At 58.9% G+C, this 13,818-nt stretch overlaps 6 protein-coding genes across 6 annotated transcripts; 2 read left to right on the forward strand and 4 right to left on the reverse strand.

Moving 5' to 3' along the window:
• Window positions 1–691: 691 nt before the first annotated feature.
• Window positions 692–2,984, reverse strand: THITE_2110618 (uncharacterized protein). Its single transcript, XM_003650749.1, has 6 exons — window positions 2,534–2,984; window positions 1,764–2,458; window positions 1,627–1,702; window positions 1,299–1,566; window positions 1,208–1,231; window positions 692–1,125 (listed from the first exon to the last, which is right to left on the reverse strand). Exons 1-6 carry the CDS (start codon window positions 2,845–2,847, stop codon window positions 901–903), a joined length of 1,602 nt encoding a protein of 533 aa, XP_003650797.1. The 5' UTR covers window positions 2,848–2,984; the 3' UTR covers window positions 692–900.
• A 932-nt stretch (window positions 2,985–3,916) lies between these two features.
• THITE_116047 (uncharacterized protein) lies at window positions 3,917–4,546 on the reverse strand (the record flags this gene model as incomplete). Its single annotated transcript, XM_003650750.1, has 1 exon — window positions 3,917–4,546. One exon carries the CDS (start codon window positions 4,544–4,546, stop codon window positions 3,917–3,919), a length of 630 nt encoding a protein of 209 aa, XP_003650798.1.
• Window positions 4,547–4,777: 231 nt separating this feature from the next.
• Window positions 4,778–7,961, reverse strand: THITE_2110621 (uncharacterized protein). The gene is made up of 2 exons (XM_003650751.1): window positions 7,789–7,961; window positions 4,778–7,660 (listed from the first exon to the last, which is right to left on the reverse strand). The coding sequence occupies exon 2, from the start codon at window positions 7,456–7,458 to the stop codon at window positions 5,122–5,124; it is 2,337 nt and encodes a 778-aa protein (XP_003650799.1). The 5' UTR covers window positions 7,459–7,660; window positions 7,789–7,961; the 3' UTR covers window positions 4,778–5,121.
• A 418-nt stretch (window positions 7,962–8,379) lies between these two features.
• THITE_2110622 (uncharacterized protein) lies at window positions 8,380–10,228 on the forward strand. The gene is made up of 3 exons (XM_003650752.1): window positions 8,380–8,482; window positions 8,569–9,083; window positions 9,153–10,228. Exons 2-3 carry the CDS (start codon window positions 8,782–8,784, stop codon window positions 10,189–10,191), a joined length of 1,341 nt encoding a protein of 446 aa, XP_003650800.1. The 5' UTR covers window positions 8,380–8,482; window positions 8,569–8,781; the 3' UTR covers window positions 10,192–10,228.
• Window positions 10,229–10,313: 85 nt separating this feature from the next.
• THITE_2110626 (uncharacterized protein) lies at window positions 10,314–11,817 on the forward strand. The gene is made up of 5 exons (XM_003650753.1): window positions 10,314–10,401; window positions 10,517–10,555; window positions 10,615–10,707; window positions 10,867–11,039; window positions 11,707–11,817. The coding sequence occupies exons 2-4, from the start codon at window positions 10,550–10,552 to the stop codon at window positions 10,939–10,941; spliced, it is 174 nt and encodes a 57-aa protein (XP_003650801.1). The 5' UTR covers window positions 10,314–10,401; window positions 10,517–10,549; the 3' UTR covers window positions 10,942–11,039; window positions 11,707–11,817.
• Window positions 11,818–11,912: 95 nt separating this feature from the next.
• THITE_2142353 (uncharacterized protein) lies at window positions 11,913–13,086 on the reverse strand (the record flags this gene model as incomplete). The annotated part of the gene is made up of 4 exons (XM_003650754.1): window positions 11,913–12,198; window positions 12,290–12,350; window positions 12,449–12,521; window positions 12,673–13,086. The coding sequence occupies 4 exons, from the start codon at window positions 13,084–13,086 to the stop codon at window positions 11,913–11,915; spliced, it is 834 nt and encodes a 277-aa protein (XP_003650802.1).
• Between the last annotated feature and the right edge of the window lie 732 nt (window positions 13,087–13,818).

Below are 13,818 nucleotides of genomic sequence, written 5' to 3' on the forward strand. Positions count from 1 at the left end.
CTCTAGATCTCGTGCACACCACACACAAACTCCTCGTTCTCAGTTTTTCTCGACAATGACAGAATCCAACATCCCGTGTCGCGAAAACATCAAAGATGCAGCAGCTGCCGCAACAGCACCGCCAACCTCAGGGATATGGCATGTTGATGGCTATGTAATGGTGTTCTCAATCAGCTTCACCGAGCGAGGTGGAGCGCCTGTCAAGGGCTTGGTCTTGTGGGCGCGGTATCCGGGGAGCGGTGACCTCGAGGACAGGACTTTTGACTTAGAGTACTGGCATAAAAGAACATAAAAGGCCCATGTATTAGTGGTAGAGACAATCCACAACAAGGATCTGCAGCTGGTCAGGCATCAGCCACTCTATTGAACTGGACAGTGTCAGGCTCAGGGGCCGGTCCCCCAGGAATACCAGACTCCAACACCAGGGAAGTGGCTGTATCACGGACGCAGTCTCAAGCCTCCTGTAGACCAGCCGTATGCAAGCAAGGGTGTACGTATGGTACAATACCCGCGACTTGTCGGCATGCTCGCAGTCACCACACACAACCCGCCACCACGAAGAACCCGAGAGACTTACACATCGTAAACCACCCCAAGTATCCAATCGTCCTCAGCATGTTCTTTTCTGCATTACATTCATGATAAACTCAATATTCACCTCACCTCCCGCTCCGCAAAGCAAGAACTCTTTGTCAACATAATGACGAATGTGGATGGTCAACGAATTCCAGTGCGATTAAAAACATTCAAGTATCTAGTCTATCTGTTCCCAACACTGACGCTCACCCCGGAAATGCACCACCCCAACCACCAACTCCGGCCGCCATGCGCTAATCAATTCACGAGACATTGACACAGCCCCCTTCTCTATCAAAGCAAATGGTGAGCAGCGATTGGCCATTACAGCTTGACCTCGAACTTTTTGACGAGCCGCGCCCCGAAAATGTAGAAAAACAGCGGGATGGGAACGAGGCCGAGGGAGAGAAAGCCGAGGAGCGAGTTGCCCCAGCCCATCTGCAAAGCGCTATACATGTCGATGGCGCAGAGCGGCAGGAGGGCTCCCATCAGAGACCGAAGGACGGTTAAAGCCGCGGTAACGGAAGCTGCGGCGCGCGGGTATACGTCCTGTGATGTGCTATGTCAGTATGGGTCCCTTGAGAGGTTTCTTCCGTGCGCGGTTCCCGGGGAACGTCGAATGGCGGCTTACCAAGAGGTAATTCTGTACACACATCTATGTGGAGTATCAGCAGGTTGCTCAGGTGGAACAGTGGGAACAGGAGATATTCCGGCGAACGTACCATGACGCCCATCAAGCCAAAAGCGAAGATCACGACGCCAAGCATCGGCACAATCCAGTGCACGTGGTACTGGATCGTCCATCCGTACAGAAACAGGCCGATGGGGAGGGTGATGCCGGCGGGCAGGGTGAACCACGGGGTCAGCCTGATCTCGGGCCGGTGGCGCTCGCCGCCCTGGAGGTGGCGCTTGACGAGCCTGTCGGACATGGAGCCGAAGATGACGATGCCCAAGCCCATGCCGATGGCGGAGGGGATGAAGACGAGGCCGCTAGTTCCTGTTAAGCTCCACTCTCAAATGTGTCGGGACGCCTTGACAGATCTGGCATACCTCTGGCCCTCGTTGAATCCGTAGTAGCGCGGATAGACGAGATCGAACGTCGAGAAAAGCAGGTACAGAATACCGTCTGTCTTTTGGTTAGTCGCCGCTGCCGCCTTCGCATCCGGGCTGTAGCCCAGCCCACTCACAGGTAATGGCAACGTAGAGGGCCATGAGGGTGACAATGGGGGCGAAGAACAGAAGCTTCAGCGGGCGCACGATGGCCGCTTTGAACTTTTCGGCGGCGGCGCCGGTGCTGGTCGCGAACTGGCTCCGCAGCTGCTGGTTCCCCGTCTCCTTGCGCAGGCGGGCCGCCTTGCGCTCCAGGATGACCGGGGCGTACGACTCCTTCAGGGTGAAGAAGGTGAAGACGGTGATGACGCCGGCGACGATGGTGAGCAGGTAGTAGACCCAGCGCCAGCCGATCGCCTGGATCATGTATCCGCCGGCCACGGGGCCGATGCAAGGGCCGAGCAAGGGGCCCAGGGCCCAGGCGGCCATGGCTCTCCCGCGCATCTCGACGGGCATCATGTCGGCGATGCTGCCGCTCCCGATGGTGAGCGGGACGGACCCGAACACGCCCATGAGGAAGCGGAAGGCCATCATCATGCCGATGCTGTTGCTCAGCGCCGTGCAGATGCTGAAGATGGTGAAGAAGACGTTGCCGATGTTGTAGAGCAGGGAGCGGCCGTACATCTCGCTCATGGGGGCCATGACGAGCGGGCCGAAGGCGAAGCCCAGGATGTAGACCGAGAGGATGAAGGTGGCGGTGACGGACGACGTGTCGTGGAACTCGGCCAATATATCGGGGATACCGGGGGCGAACATGGACGAGCCGAGGGGGCTTGCGGCATAGTTAGTCAGTCAGTCGCGGAACTGGCGGAAACAGCAGACATCGGGATGAGAACAGTCGACTCACGTCAGGAGCGTCAGGAAAGACAATACAGCGATGTTGCTCCATTTCTTGCGCATCGTCCAGTTCATCGGGTTCAGGGGGTCGTCGGGGCCATCCCAAGTGACGATGTTGGGATCCGGTCCATCCTTGTTCTCGTTCGCGCTGTCCTCCTGTCCCGCCCCTTCGCTCTCACCGGCGGTCGCGCCATGTCCAACGGCAGGCTCAGGGCCGGGCTCGGAAACGATGGTCTTGGCGGTTTCGAGATCCGAGTTTACTTCATAGCCGCCCTTCTCAAGGTCGAGGTCCGCGCGCCCTGTTGAAGAAGGGTCGGCGGCCATGGTGGCTGCCTATTTAACGGGTGTCCAAGAGGTCTTGGGATGCTCACACGGGAAGACTGAAGGCCAAGGAGCGGCATGGCGCCGTTTTTTTATTTGTGGTGTAGTAGTAGCCTGGTTCTACCCCTCCGGGCAACAGCCAAACCCGATGCGGGAAGCTCTCTTGTGCCTCGGCTTTGGCCGGAACCGAAAGCGACGGGCCATTTTATGCACGCCGGGCCAGGCCTCGCGCCGCACCGGTAATCCATCAAACACCGACCATTGTGTGCACGCGACGGTCGAAGATGTTGCTTGTTTCACACGCAGCACAGAAAAATCAGGAGCACCTGCTAAAGTTATTTATTGTAGTCCCCGAAGCAGCTGTGCAGCTGATGATATGTGTGAACTGGCAATGCTCACTGCCAAAGACCTCATGGATCGGCGGCGGCATTTGTGTCTTCCCGCACCTTCGGAAGTGCATCCATCCGCACCATGCACATGTTGGCGGGGCCTCCCCTTTCCCAGGTTTCCACCTCATCTCAGTTGGAGGAAGCCCAACCCAATCAGGTGACAACACCGTGCACTCGCGTGGACTGTCAGCCAATCAGGACAACTCCTTGGCCTCCAGTTCTCGGTTTCGCTTTCACCCGCAGAAACCACCGCCGGCAGGCGGTCTCCACCGCCCCACAAATGGATTGCAGAACGAATGTTCACAATCCAAATTGGGCTGCTGTTCGCTCAGCACCAGTGCAAGGTTTTAATCCGTACTGTACATGTCACCTCCTGAAATAAATGTGAGCCCAGAAAACCTTTTCGAAGTTTCGAACGACGACTGTGAAAGATGTCGTAAATAAACTTGCTTGGTGTAGCTCACCAGCTGCTCTCCTTCGACATGCGGGCATTCCAGGATATTCCCACGCCCCCGCCGCCGACTGACGGTTTGCTGGGGGCATCCCTCCAGCTTGGGCCGAGACGGATTCGATGATTGACAGGATCTAACTAACCCACCCAGGCTCGGCGTAGCGCAGCGCAGCGACCGACCTCCACCACGCCTCATCTCATCCCTCTCAAAAACAGGACAACCCTCAAAAACTCATCCTCGCCTCCTCCGCCCAGGCCTCTTCCGCACCGACAGCGACACGTCCCCCCCGTCCATCACCAGCGGCGGCGGGCCCAGCCGTCTCGGATCCGGCGCCGGCACGCCGCACCGCAGCCCCACGCTCCGCCACGCCCCGCCGACCGCCCGCGGCTCCGGCACGAACACGGCCGTGTTGAGGTAGACGCGGCACCCGGGCTCGGCGAACAGCCGGGCCTCGCAGCCGGCGTCTTTGCTCGCCACGAAGTTGCCGCACCCGCCGGCCCGCGGCAGGTCGTAGCATTGCTCTGGCGTCGGCGGGCCGGTCCAGGGTGCTGCTGCTGCTGGTGTTGATGGTGGTGGTGGTGGTGGTGATGGGAGGTTGACGCGGAAGATGACGCCGCCGCGGCAGGCGGCGGGGCCCAGCACGCCCGAGAAGATGGTCGCGGTGATAGGCAGCTGCGGGCCCAGCGTGCTGTTCTTGCCCGTCGTCGGATCGCCGTTGATGGTGACCTGGCCGGCTGTGTCTTCGGTTATGGCGACGCCCGCGGGGAGGCTCCCGAGGCCGAGCGATCGCTGAGAGAGGCCGAGGAGGACGATGGAGAAGAGGGAAGAGAGGCACAGGTGGCGGAGCTGGTGTTGGATCATGGTGATGCTGTGAGAGTGCCGTGCCTGAAGGGTGAACAGTGGATATCCTTCGCAATCTGGCAAGTTCACAACCCGACTGTAGTGTGTTGCAGAGGTGGGAAATCTCTTTGGTTGGTATCCCTCCGTTGGCAAGGGATCTGGGGTTCTTAAACACCACGAGTTTCAGCCAAGCACAGTTGTAGCCACGCTCTTGGCGAGAGCGATCCCGCCCGTAGCAGCGCCATCAGGGGCTGATCTTATGCTGTAAAGCCCACGATCTCCTATTAAGATGCGCCATGCCTCCTTCACGACCGAGAAGAGCCATCGAGGTTGGGTTCCCAACAAGCCGTAACGCTGTTCTGCCTCCAGCGCTGGTGAGTACACAAGCTAGCGCAACCTCATAACGGTACTGATTAAGATGACTAAAGTAGGAGTTTTCCGACTCCTGTGGCAATTGTATCACCAAGCATATATGTAGCGTTTAGTCCTCGGCACTACACAGCAGGACATACTGGCTGTGCAACAGGTCTATCATGGCAGGGTATCATCCATTTGCCTTCATAACCAGTCTATACAAACACGCTAAGAGGGTACAATCATCGCTTCGCCGCCACCTTCGTCGGCGCCCAGTCGGCCAGCCAGCCCCTCGCCTTCTCCAGGCTGCCGCCCTCGGCCTCCAGCGCGGCAACGCACCACTCCAGCTCCCACACGCCCTCGGCCGCCAGCATCTCGGCCGTCTTCCTCCGCCGCTGCGAAGCCTCGTCGACGCAGAAGTGCATCGGCCGCCCGCGGTCCCCAATCTCCTCCAGCAGCGGCTTGACCAGCGGCAGCGCGGCGGCGGCGCTCGCGCCCAGCTTCTCCAGCCCACGGTTGGCGCGCCCCGTCTTGCACCACTCGTTCAGGCACCACTTCTTGCCGCAGCCCGTCATCAGCTGGGTGAGGTAGCGGCGCTCGATGCGGCGGCGCAGGGCCTTGCCCTCGGGGTCGTGCATGGCCACGTACAGCGGCGCGAAGCAGAGGCTGCACAGGCCCAGGTCGTTGCCGGGGCCCTGGCCCATGCGGGTGCCGCCGTTGATCTGGCCGCGCGGGCCGACGCCATGGAGGGTGCGGCCGCAGAGCGTGTCGCGGCAGATCGCCGGCTTCGGCCGCGTGGCTTTGTCCAGCTCGTGATGCGCCACGTGGGCCGCCATGTCCCGGAGCCGGACGATGGCGCCGCAGAGGTGGCAGTCGGTGGTGCGCGCCCCGTCGGCTCGCTCGTGGGCGGTGAGACCCGAGATGGCCGTTTCGGCTTCGGAGGACGGATCGAGCGGGTCGCCTTCCTGGGCCACTTCCAGGTGGCAGAATTGGCAGAGGATGAGCTTGCCTGGGCAGACGGTCGTGCGGTGGCGGGCGAGTTCGGGGAGGGAGGGGAACGTGAAGGGGCTCGAGGGCCCGCAAGAAGGGCACGTATGCTTGGTGTGCTGGACATAATCGTGCTTCGCTTTGCTCTGCGGGTCAGAGCCGTACGCCTCCGGATGCGTGGGACAATGCCAGTGGTTCTGCCACTCTGCGGACTTCCTCTGAAATACGATTTTGCACTGCGAGCAGACGACGTTGTTCCTGAGACAGAAATTCTCGTGAAGAACCATGGTCCGCTTCGGGATCATCTGCAGGCAATTTCGACACTGCTGCTCGTCCGAGGAAGATGGCGAGCTGACGAGGTCAACAGGCGCGGCACCCGGCTCTTGAGAGTCGACTGCTCGAGCGCGGAGCGTGTAGCGATGTGGCGTTTGCCCTGAAGAATCGGACCCGGGAAGGGAAAATCCGTGGACGGAGATCAGCAGGCTCTCCGCACCTTCAAGTTCAGCGTTTGTCGGCTGGATAAGGATGCGCTTGACACCGTCTTTCGGCGAAGAGAAGTCGCCAAACGTATGCTCGCTGTCTCGCGGCAATGCCCGCTGACGGTTCGTTTTGGGGCTAACAAAGAGGTCAACTTCGCCGGCGTCGTGGACCGACAATTGGATCACGAGTGCGCGAGCCCTGTCCCATGATGGCAATTCGTAATCGACGTAGTCTCCCTCCAAGACCTGGCCCTCAACATCCTTCCAAATGTCCATCTGATGTCCAATCGAACTGCCGGCTGAGGTCCCTGGAGCTCGTTGCGCCTTTGCAGCTATCTTCCGGAGGGTTTCCCGCGCCTGTTCCTCGTTGAGCGGCTCAATGTCGACCTCCAGGTCCGTATCAACAACGCAGATCCCATCCCCCTCTGGCTGGAACTTGTCTGCCAAAAGCCGGAATTCTTCCCCCTTGCCACCCCGAATAGATAGGATCGAGCCCTTCGTGAGCGTGGTGTAGCTTTCCCGAAGCTGTCTCTCAAGCAAAGGCTTCCAATCATCAGGGTCGTAGCCAGCCTCTAACGGACGCAGGCGCACGTACGTCCCCTTGGGCAGCTGCCTAGCTCTGACGGTAATCTGGATTCCTTCACCCGTGGGCCTGTTCTCATTCCCATCTTGGGCAACATCCTCCGCCCCATCGGCGGCCGGAGGCGTACCCGGTATATCCGTGTCCCGAATCCCTAGGGCATCAAGGAGGTGAGGGCTCAGGGCCACCTCGCCCTCCGGCGCAGAAAACTCGCGGATCCCGGCGTATACGGCATTTCCATTCTTCTGGTTGACCAGCTGGAACATCAGCGGGTGGGGCAGTTGTTGGTAGGTCTCGCGGTACTGAGAACGTTCTCGGCGGGCATCGGCCACCGAATAGGGGTTGAAGGGATCGAAAGCAGTGAAAGTGTGGGACGTGGAAGGGCCGGTGGTGGTGGACGCGGCCAGCAGCTGTTCGAGTGCTGATTGCGGAAGAAGGATCTTGTCTCCCCGCAAGTCTCGGCTAGCTGTGTGCAAAGCACGGGAGACGCGAAATGATGCCGACCAGCTCAGTTGCACCGGGTGATCGGCCATCTTTGCTTCGGCTCGCTGCGCTGCGCTGCGTCTTCGGACCTCGGATCGACCGGCTGGTGGACGTCACGGAAGGGGGGGATGGAGGGAGAATCGCCTTATGACCTTGACTGTTGTTGAGAAGTGACCCGGCATTGTTGGAGCAAAGGAAGTTTCCATGGAGGCAACCGAGGTATTCGTGGTGGAAGCAGCGAAGGTGCTAGAGCTTTGATGGCAGCATCAGTCAGCGACTTCTTGCAGATTCCATGCCGCGGCGTCATCGGTCGTGCGCGGGGATGGCCCGGCCGTCGGCGAGTGGGGCAACCAAAACGACGCTTCATCAGCAGAACCAACCTGTTGTGCTCCGTTCCCCATCAAAAGCGATTAAGGTATCTTCGGGCTTTAGACTAGACGTGACGCGGATACTTCCAGCACGAAGTACCGCCCATCAACCTCGGCTCTGCTCATAGTGCTACAAGTAAGTGTTCACCAGGAGCAGTCAATCTTGGCCCAGGGGTAGCTCGTGACTTTGGCGAGCAGGGAACACTGTGACAAGACACTGCTCGCACAAGTTGCTTGGCCTTGCCTTACGCAGTAAGGTCGCAGATCCGCCTTGGCAGCCGATAAGATAAGTGACTGCCAAATTCAGCCCCGACATCTCCATGTCTTTTGACTGCTCCAAACACAGCTCAGTTCATTGGTAACGGGGATCCATCGTGGTGGTACCGCTCCACGTATCCGCACTAAATCAGCACCACCACGCTACCACACGTGTCGACCAGATATTTGGTCAGTAGCCTCAGCAACTCCGGCCAAGGCGTCATACGACTCTGGGCTCGCGCTAAGGCCGGCTAAAATGTCCAGGTACCGTCCTTATTCGTCCGTTTGGGGCAATGTCCTCCACCTATCTGACTTCACACGGTAGCTAGGTATCGTCGTTGCGCTAGCTGATCTCGCTTCTCTTGAAGAATAAGAGGACAATTGCGCAGTTGCCCAGAGTCCCGCCTCGCAGATCTTTTGCAATCCTGCTTTTCCTGGTCCATGAACAGTCTGTCCTCCCTACACTCCCTAGTGTACAGTACACTAGTTGAGGAACAGCACCACAGCAGGGGTGTGGTTGACGCCAATATCCAGCCCGGTTCGTGCCACTCTTCCGTCCCCCGCACCCTGCAGTGATCCGCAGTCCCCAATTCTGGGGCCACCCGAGAGTGACAAGCCCCACATCAACAACCATCATCTTGCCCGCCGCTCCCGTGGCCTCCGACTCTGCTAAAGCAGAGCAACCTCCATCCGTTTTCCCAGGTGAACGTCGCCTCTCGCTCCCGTACGAACCGTTTCACGGATACGATGACCCAGGCCTACGGGTCAACCAGCAATCTGCCCATCGAGATCCAACACTGCGCGCTTCTTCAACTGCTTGCAAACTCGCTGGTGCTGGCCCAGACAGCACCGTACCTGTCCTGTTTCGATGTCTTGAACCTCGCCGCCACCTCGCGGGCTTTCCGCTTCCTGATCTTCCACTCCCCAAACGTCTTCCGTCGCCTGGAACTGAGCAACGTCAAGACGGCACAGTTCGATGTCGACGGCGTCGACCACGGAGGCGAGGTTTGGCGCAACGTGCAGCTCGATGAGACCCTGACTGAAGACGAGTATGCCCGACTCCTCGGTTCCATACCTGCCTAGCTAAGCCTCCGCTGACCGGTTTGGGCCTGCCGCAGCTTCTACTCGGGGCCGCTGCGCGGCATCTTCCAGAACCTCCGCCGCATCGATGTACTGAAGGACGTGCAGGTCCTCTCGCTCGACGGCCTCTCGGTCACGGCCGAGCTAGTCCACGAGATACTCACCGATCCTTCCTTCTCCGTGCGCATCTTGTCCATTCGCGGCGTCAAGAATCTGAACGAGCGAAGGCTGTGCAGCACCCTGCGGTATGCGTGCCGCGAATCGAGGCCCGAAGGCACACCGCGTCTGAAGGGTCTATATGTGTTTGGGCCGAAAGATCCGGCGCCCGCTTCGGCATCCAGTGGGGGCAGCCGGAGCCCCTCTCCGACGAGTCCAGCCGGGGTCGCCGCGGCCTGGAATGCCCGAAGCCAGAATGCTCTGACGGCTGCGCTTGCTGAGGAATCAGAGGCTTGGTACGAACGTCGTGGCGGGCAGTTTGCGAACCGCATCGACCCCGAATGGGCCTCTACCCTCGTTGCTTGTGCCGGGATTATCGCGTTCGACTCCGTGCTCTGCGCCGGGCCTAGGCACTTCAACTCTCCCGCATGGGGCGCGTTTCACATCGAGAACTCCTCCGCCGCTCCCTCGTCTTCGATTCCAAAAGTGCCCCAGTTCGCAGTTGCAACGCACAGCCTGGGGGGATGCACCTTGTGTGGCTCAGCGCCGGAAGGCTGGACGGTCTGGGGTGAGGAGCGGCTCTCATGCCGGAGGGATCCCGACGGAAGGAGGACGAGTGACAGCTCCATGGAGTTTATTTCCAGGTTCCCCCTGCTTGCTCCACCGCCGATGCACTCGGCAAGCCTTCTCGCGGCAATGTGTCCGACGGGCCAGACCATACGAATGCGGCCCCCCTTCATCCGGGGAGAAGAGCAAGCGAAGGCGCGTTTCATTCCGCGGTGTTACGACTGCATCCGCGACCGCTACTGCTCAGGGTGCCACCGCTGGTGGTGTGAATCTTGCTACGTTGGTCTCGGAGCCTCGCCGGCGTCGGATACTGTAAGCAGTCCTCTTTCCCAACACCATTGCAACAGGGCGTGAACGGAACGGCGACGAAGGTGCACCGTGCAAAGTCTGCGACGGAATCCGCACGGATGGGAAGTTCTCAGCATAGTTAGCAGGCCTGAGAGGGGTTTGTCCCTGCCGGCAGGATGGAACGAGTCAGGAAGCAGCGAGCCCCCACCGGGGAGCGTTTGGGTCCCGACGTGATGCACCACCATGCCTCCAACCGGCCGAAGTTGAGATCAAAAGGTTCAAGATCCCTTGGGGCTTGAGTTCTTGAAGTCCGCGCAATCTCTCCGTGCTGTGGTGAACAACGCTTAGCACTCCGTCTAACGACAATGGATGCTGACAGAGTCATCGCTAGGGCCACGTATCCAGGAGCTGCTGGGAGTGTGGAATGAATGTAAGCCCACAATCTACATCAGGCATTACGGCGTCGGGGCTGACATGACATAATCTCAGTGCAAGGAATGCATCGAGTACACCCAGCGGGTGTGTCGGAGGTGCGGTGGCGGCTACTGCATCATCCACAACGAGGGCTCAAATATGTTTGCGGTACGTCCATGGCTGGGGTTGGATCTCGGAAGAGCGGGCGCTAACTTGGAGCATGACCTGCAGTGTGACTGTAAGGCTCGTTCCGGACGTCTCCTGCGATGCAGGCGCAGTAAACCATTCCCTAACGCGCAGTTGATGCTAACTCATGTCTCTCGACAGGGTGTGTGGGCAAAAACAGGGCGATCCGCAACCGAGACCTCTATTGAACCTACCGAGACGAACACTCCTCGATGAGGTCCTGCCCACCCAGCCCATGGACACCCTTCGTCAAGCTTGACTTGACAGCCCTCTCCACTCGCCTTGGTTCCCTGAGACTCAGCGAGACTTAACGTGTAAGCCAACGTTTCGGTCTTCGCGGTTCGTCTCCGACTCCCCCAACCCCCTCCCCTCTCAGGCACACTCTCCTCTCCCTCAGACTCGGTCATCCCCGTTTTTGGACGGCCCCAGTTGCCACTCTTCCTTGCGTCTCCGCTCCAGTGTTACTGGGTGATTAGCGACTCGTTGCCAGATTGATTTGTATCACCCCACAAACGTGTTATCTGGGTTCTGCTGGAGAGCATTTCGGGACTCCCTAATGATTCAATTATGATACCCTTATGTATTGAAATTGTTTATGTTCTGGCCGCAAGAGCGATTTGCTTGTTAATTTGTGTTATTCAACCCTATAGCACTATACAGGGCTCTTGTACTGTACGTGCGTACTGCGGAGGAAATCCGTTGACTGCCTTCCTGTGACGGCAGGATAGGGAGTCTGTTCCAGAAGCACCAGCTGAATACTGCGGTGCGGCTGAGAATCGGTGCGCCACGAAATTCTACTCTTTGATATGCCCGCTGCGGGCTTCATGGTTGGATGCCGTGGAGAAGGAAACAATCAGAGGTTGGTCCTAGAAGTCCAATCCAAGGCAGCATCAAGGCCAGAGGATATGAATCTGAAATTGCGGACTTTCGACATTCATTAGTTGCTCAACCCGGCAAACTGCTCATGACCAGACCGAGAAGAAGAGCAGAACTGTTACCTCCGAAACCACCTCCCCCCTGTTCCGAGCAGACCACGCATCAGGAAAATCCCACCTCCTCCGTCCCGCATCGACCCGTCCTCCTTACTACTACTACCTTGCCAACCAGCAGGCAAGACACTACTACATGGCCAAGGAAAAGAGCAGCAACGACAAACTCACCAGCCAACCGGCCCGCTTGAGAGTCAGTCAAAGCGACCACGAAACCTCCTGCGAGTCATCCCACTCCTCCGACGCGCACAGATCGGGGATCTGGTACTGCTTGGCGCCGAGGATGCCCAGCGACGACGGCGACGACGAGGTGAGGTTGGCGTAGGCCTCCTCGAACCACACGTCCGTGAAGGTCGGGAAGCCGGCCAGCGCGCCGTCGAAGTACGGGCGCTCGACCACCCAGTCGGCGTCCACGCGCGCGAGCGTGGGGCCCGTGCCGATGTGCATTGTGTAGACTTGTTGTTGGGAGAGGTTGGCGATTGTTCTGTGTTTTTTTTGGGGGAGTTAGCGGCTGGTTGGTTGGTTACTCGTCGGATGGGCGTGGGAAAAGGGTGGGGGGAAGGGGGGAAACGAACATCTCGGCTTCTGTGTCGGAGGCCGTGTCGATGGTTACTTCGATCCAGTCGTCAGGAGATACTGTATTGCGGAAGTAGGGGGTGTTAGTGAAGTTAACTAGGGTGACTGTTGTTGCTGTTGTTTTGACTGTTGCGGGAAGCAAAGGATCTCAATCTTGCCTGGTAGGGAGGTGATCGTGTAGGCCCCGGAAGGCACCCACTGCCACCAAGCCAGGTGCCTGCGAAGACATAGCTGTCAGTCTAGCGATGCGAGGAAACTTTCTCAAGGATTACTCACGTGGCAGGGGCGGTCGAGTTGTCGATCTGGGAATCCCGTATTAGCAACTACCCATCTTCATATCGAATAGTCCAGGCCACTCGGCTGTCATTGTTGTCCAACCTACCGTACACAGGGTTCCCGCCTGTAGCAGTGCCGACTTGTAGGTATCGCCGTCGATGCCCACCCAGTTCGCTTCTGCCTGGGGGTACAATGACATCCCGCTGCGTTGGCTGCACGAGGGGTGCTGGAAGCTGGCATGGATCGTCTTGATCTGGTTGCCCGACGGCGCCGAGTTGACCGAGCCGCACCAGTTGGCACTTGTGGCGATGGGATTGGACCTCCGGCTCTTTCGACGGGCTCGCCGTGCTGGTGTGCCCTGGCTCACACTGCCACGGCCGAACTCGAAGGGCTCAATCTTGATCTCAGATTGGGGAATCGCCACGCCGTTGCGTGTGGCCGTCACGGTGAAGGTGAGGTCCGCAAGTGCCTGGCGGACCACAAAGGCTGAGCCGAGCAGTACCGCGAATGGCCACCGCATGGTGAGAACTAAGGATGAGTGGAGGGATTGCTTGAACTAGAATGCAAAGCACACCAGCAACTGTCGAAGCACTTGAGATACTGACGTGGAGTGAAGGGACGGGGTCGTATTGTCGTGTAGTCTCACCGCTGCCTCTGTTCGATGCCAACGATCGGGTGACCTTGGGGTTAATATCTACACCTCGAAGGACCTTGTGCTGCTTGTCCTCCTCGTTATTTTATCTCCGCTCCAGCCGCGGTATGGTTACTCAAGCTGGGTAGGCGCGGCGGCGCACAACCATTCCGTTTAGGACAGGACATGTGTACAACTGGCCGGTCACAACCACACTTCGCTCGACAAGCCAGGATGGGGAAGCGCTGCGAGTTGTTTCCAGGCTGACTGGCCTAGCACCGAAGCTGTAGCGCGCCCAGCTGCGCAATGCGGAGGCGCCCTCGGTCGTTGACTGCATGGTTGAGGCATATGGGGCGTGAGGTGGAGGCGCAGGCTAGGTATTGAGTCACTGCGTGTCGAGTTGCTAGCGGAGAAGCGAGGCGTGCTGGGGTTTGTATGGGTTGGTGGTGGCCATGTGCCGCGAGCACTGCCCCTTCCATATTCTCCTGTGCCTAACTCTACTTGGTATCACGACTCTATATTCCGGGGAAAGCAGGACGTTGCCCTCAGCTACAGAGACGTGTTGTATGCCAAACAATGACAACAGTTCGAGCTCCCCGGCTGGCTGGCTTATCAGCAATA

The sequence above is a fragment of the Thermothielavioides terrestris genome, chromosome 1, assembly GCF_000226115.1.
Source record: "Thermothielavioides terrestris NRRL 8126 chromosome 1, complete sequence".
Classification (NCBI taxonomy): domain Eukaryota; kingdom Fungi; phylum Ascomycota; class Sordariomycetes; order Sordariales; family Chaetomiaceae; genus Thermothielavioides; species Thermothielavioides terrestris.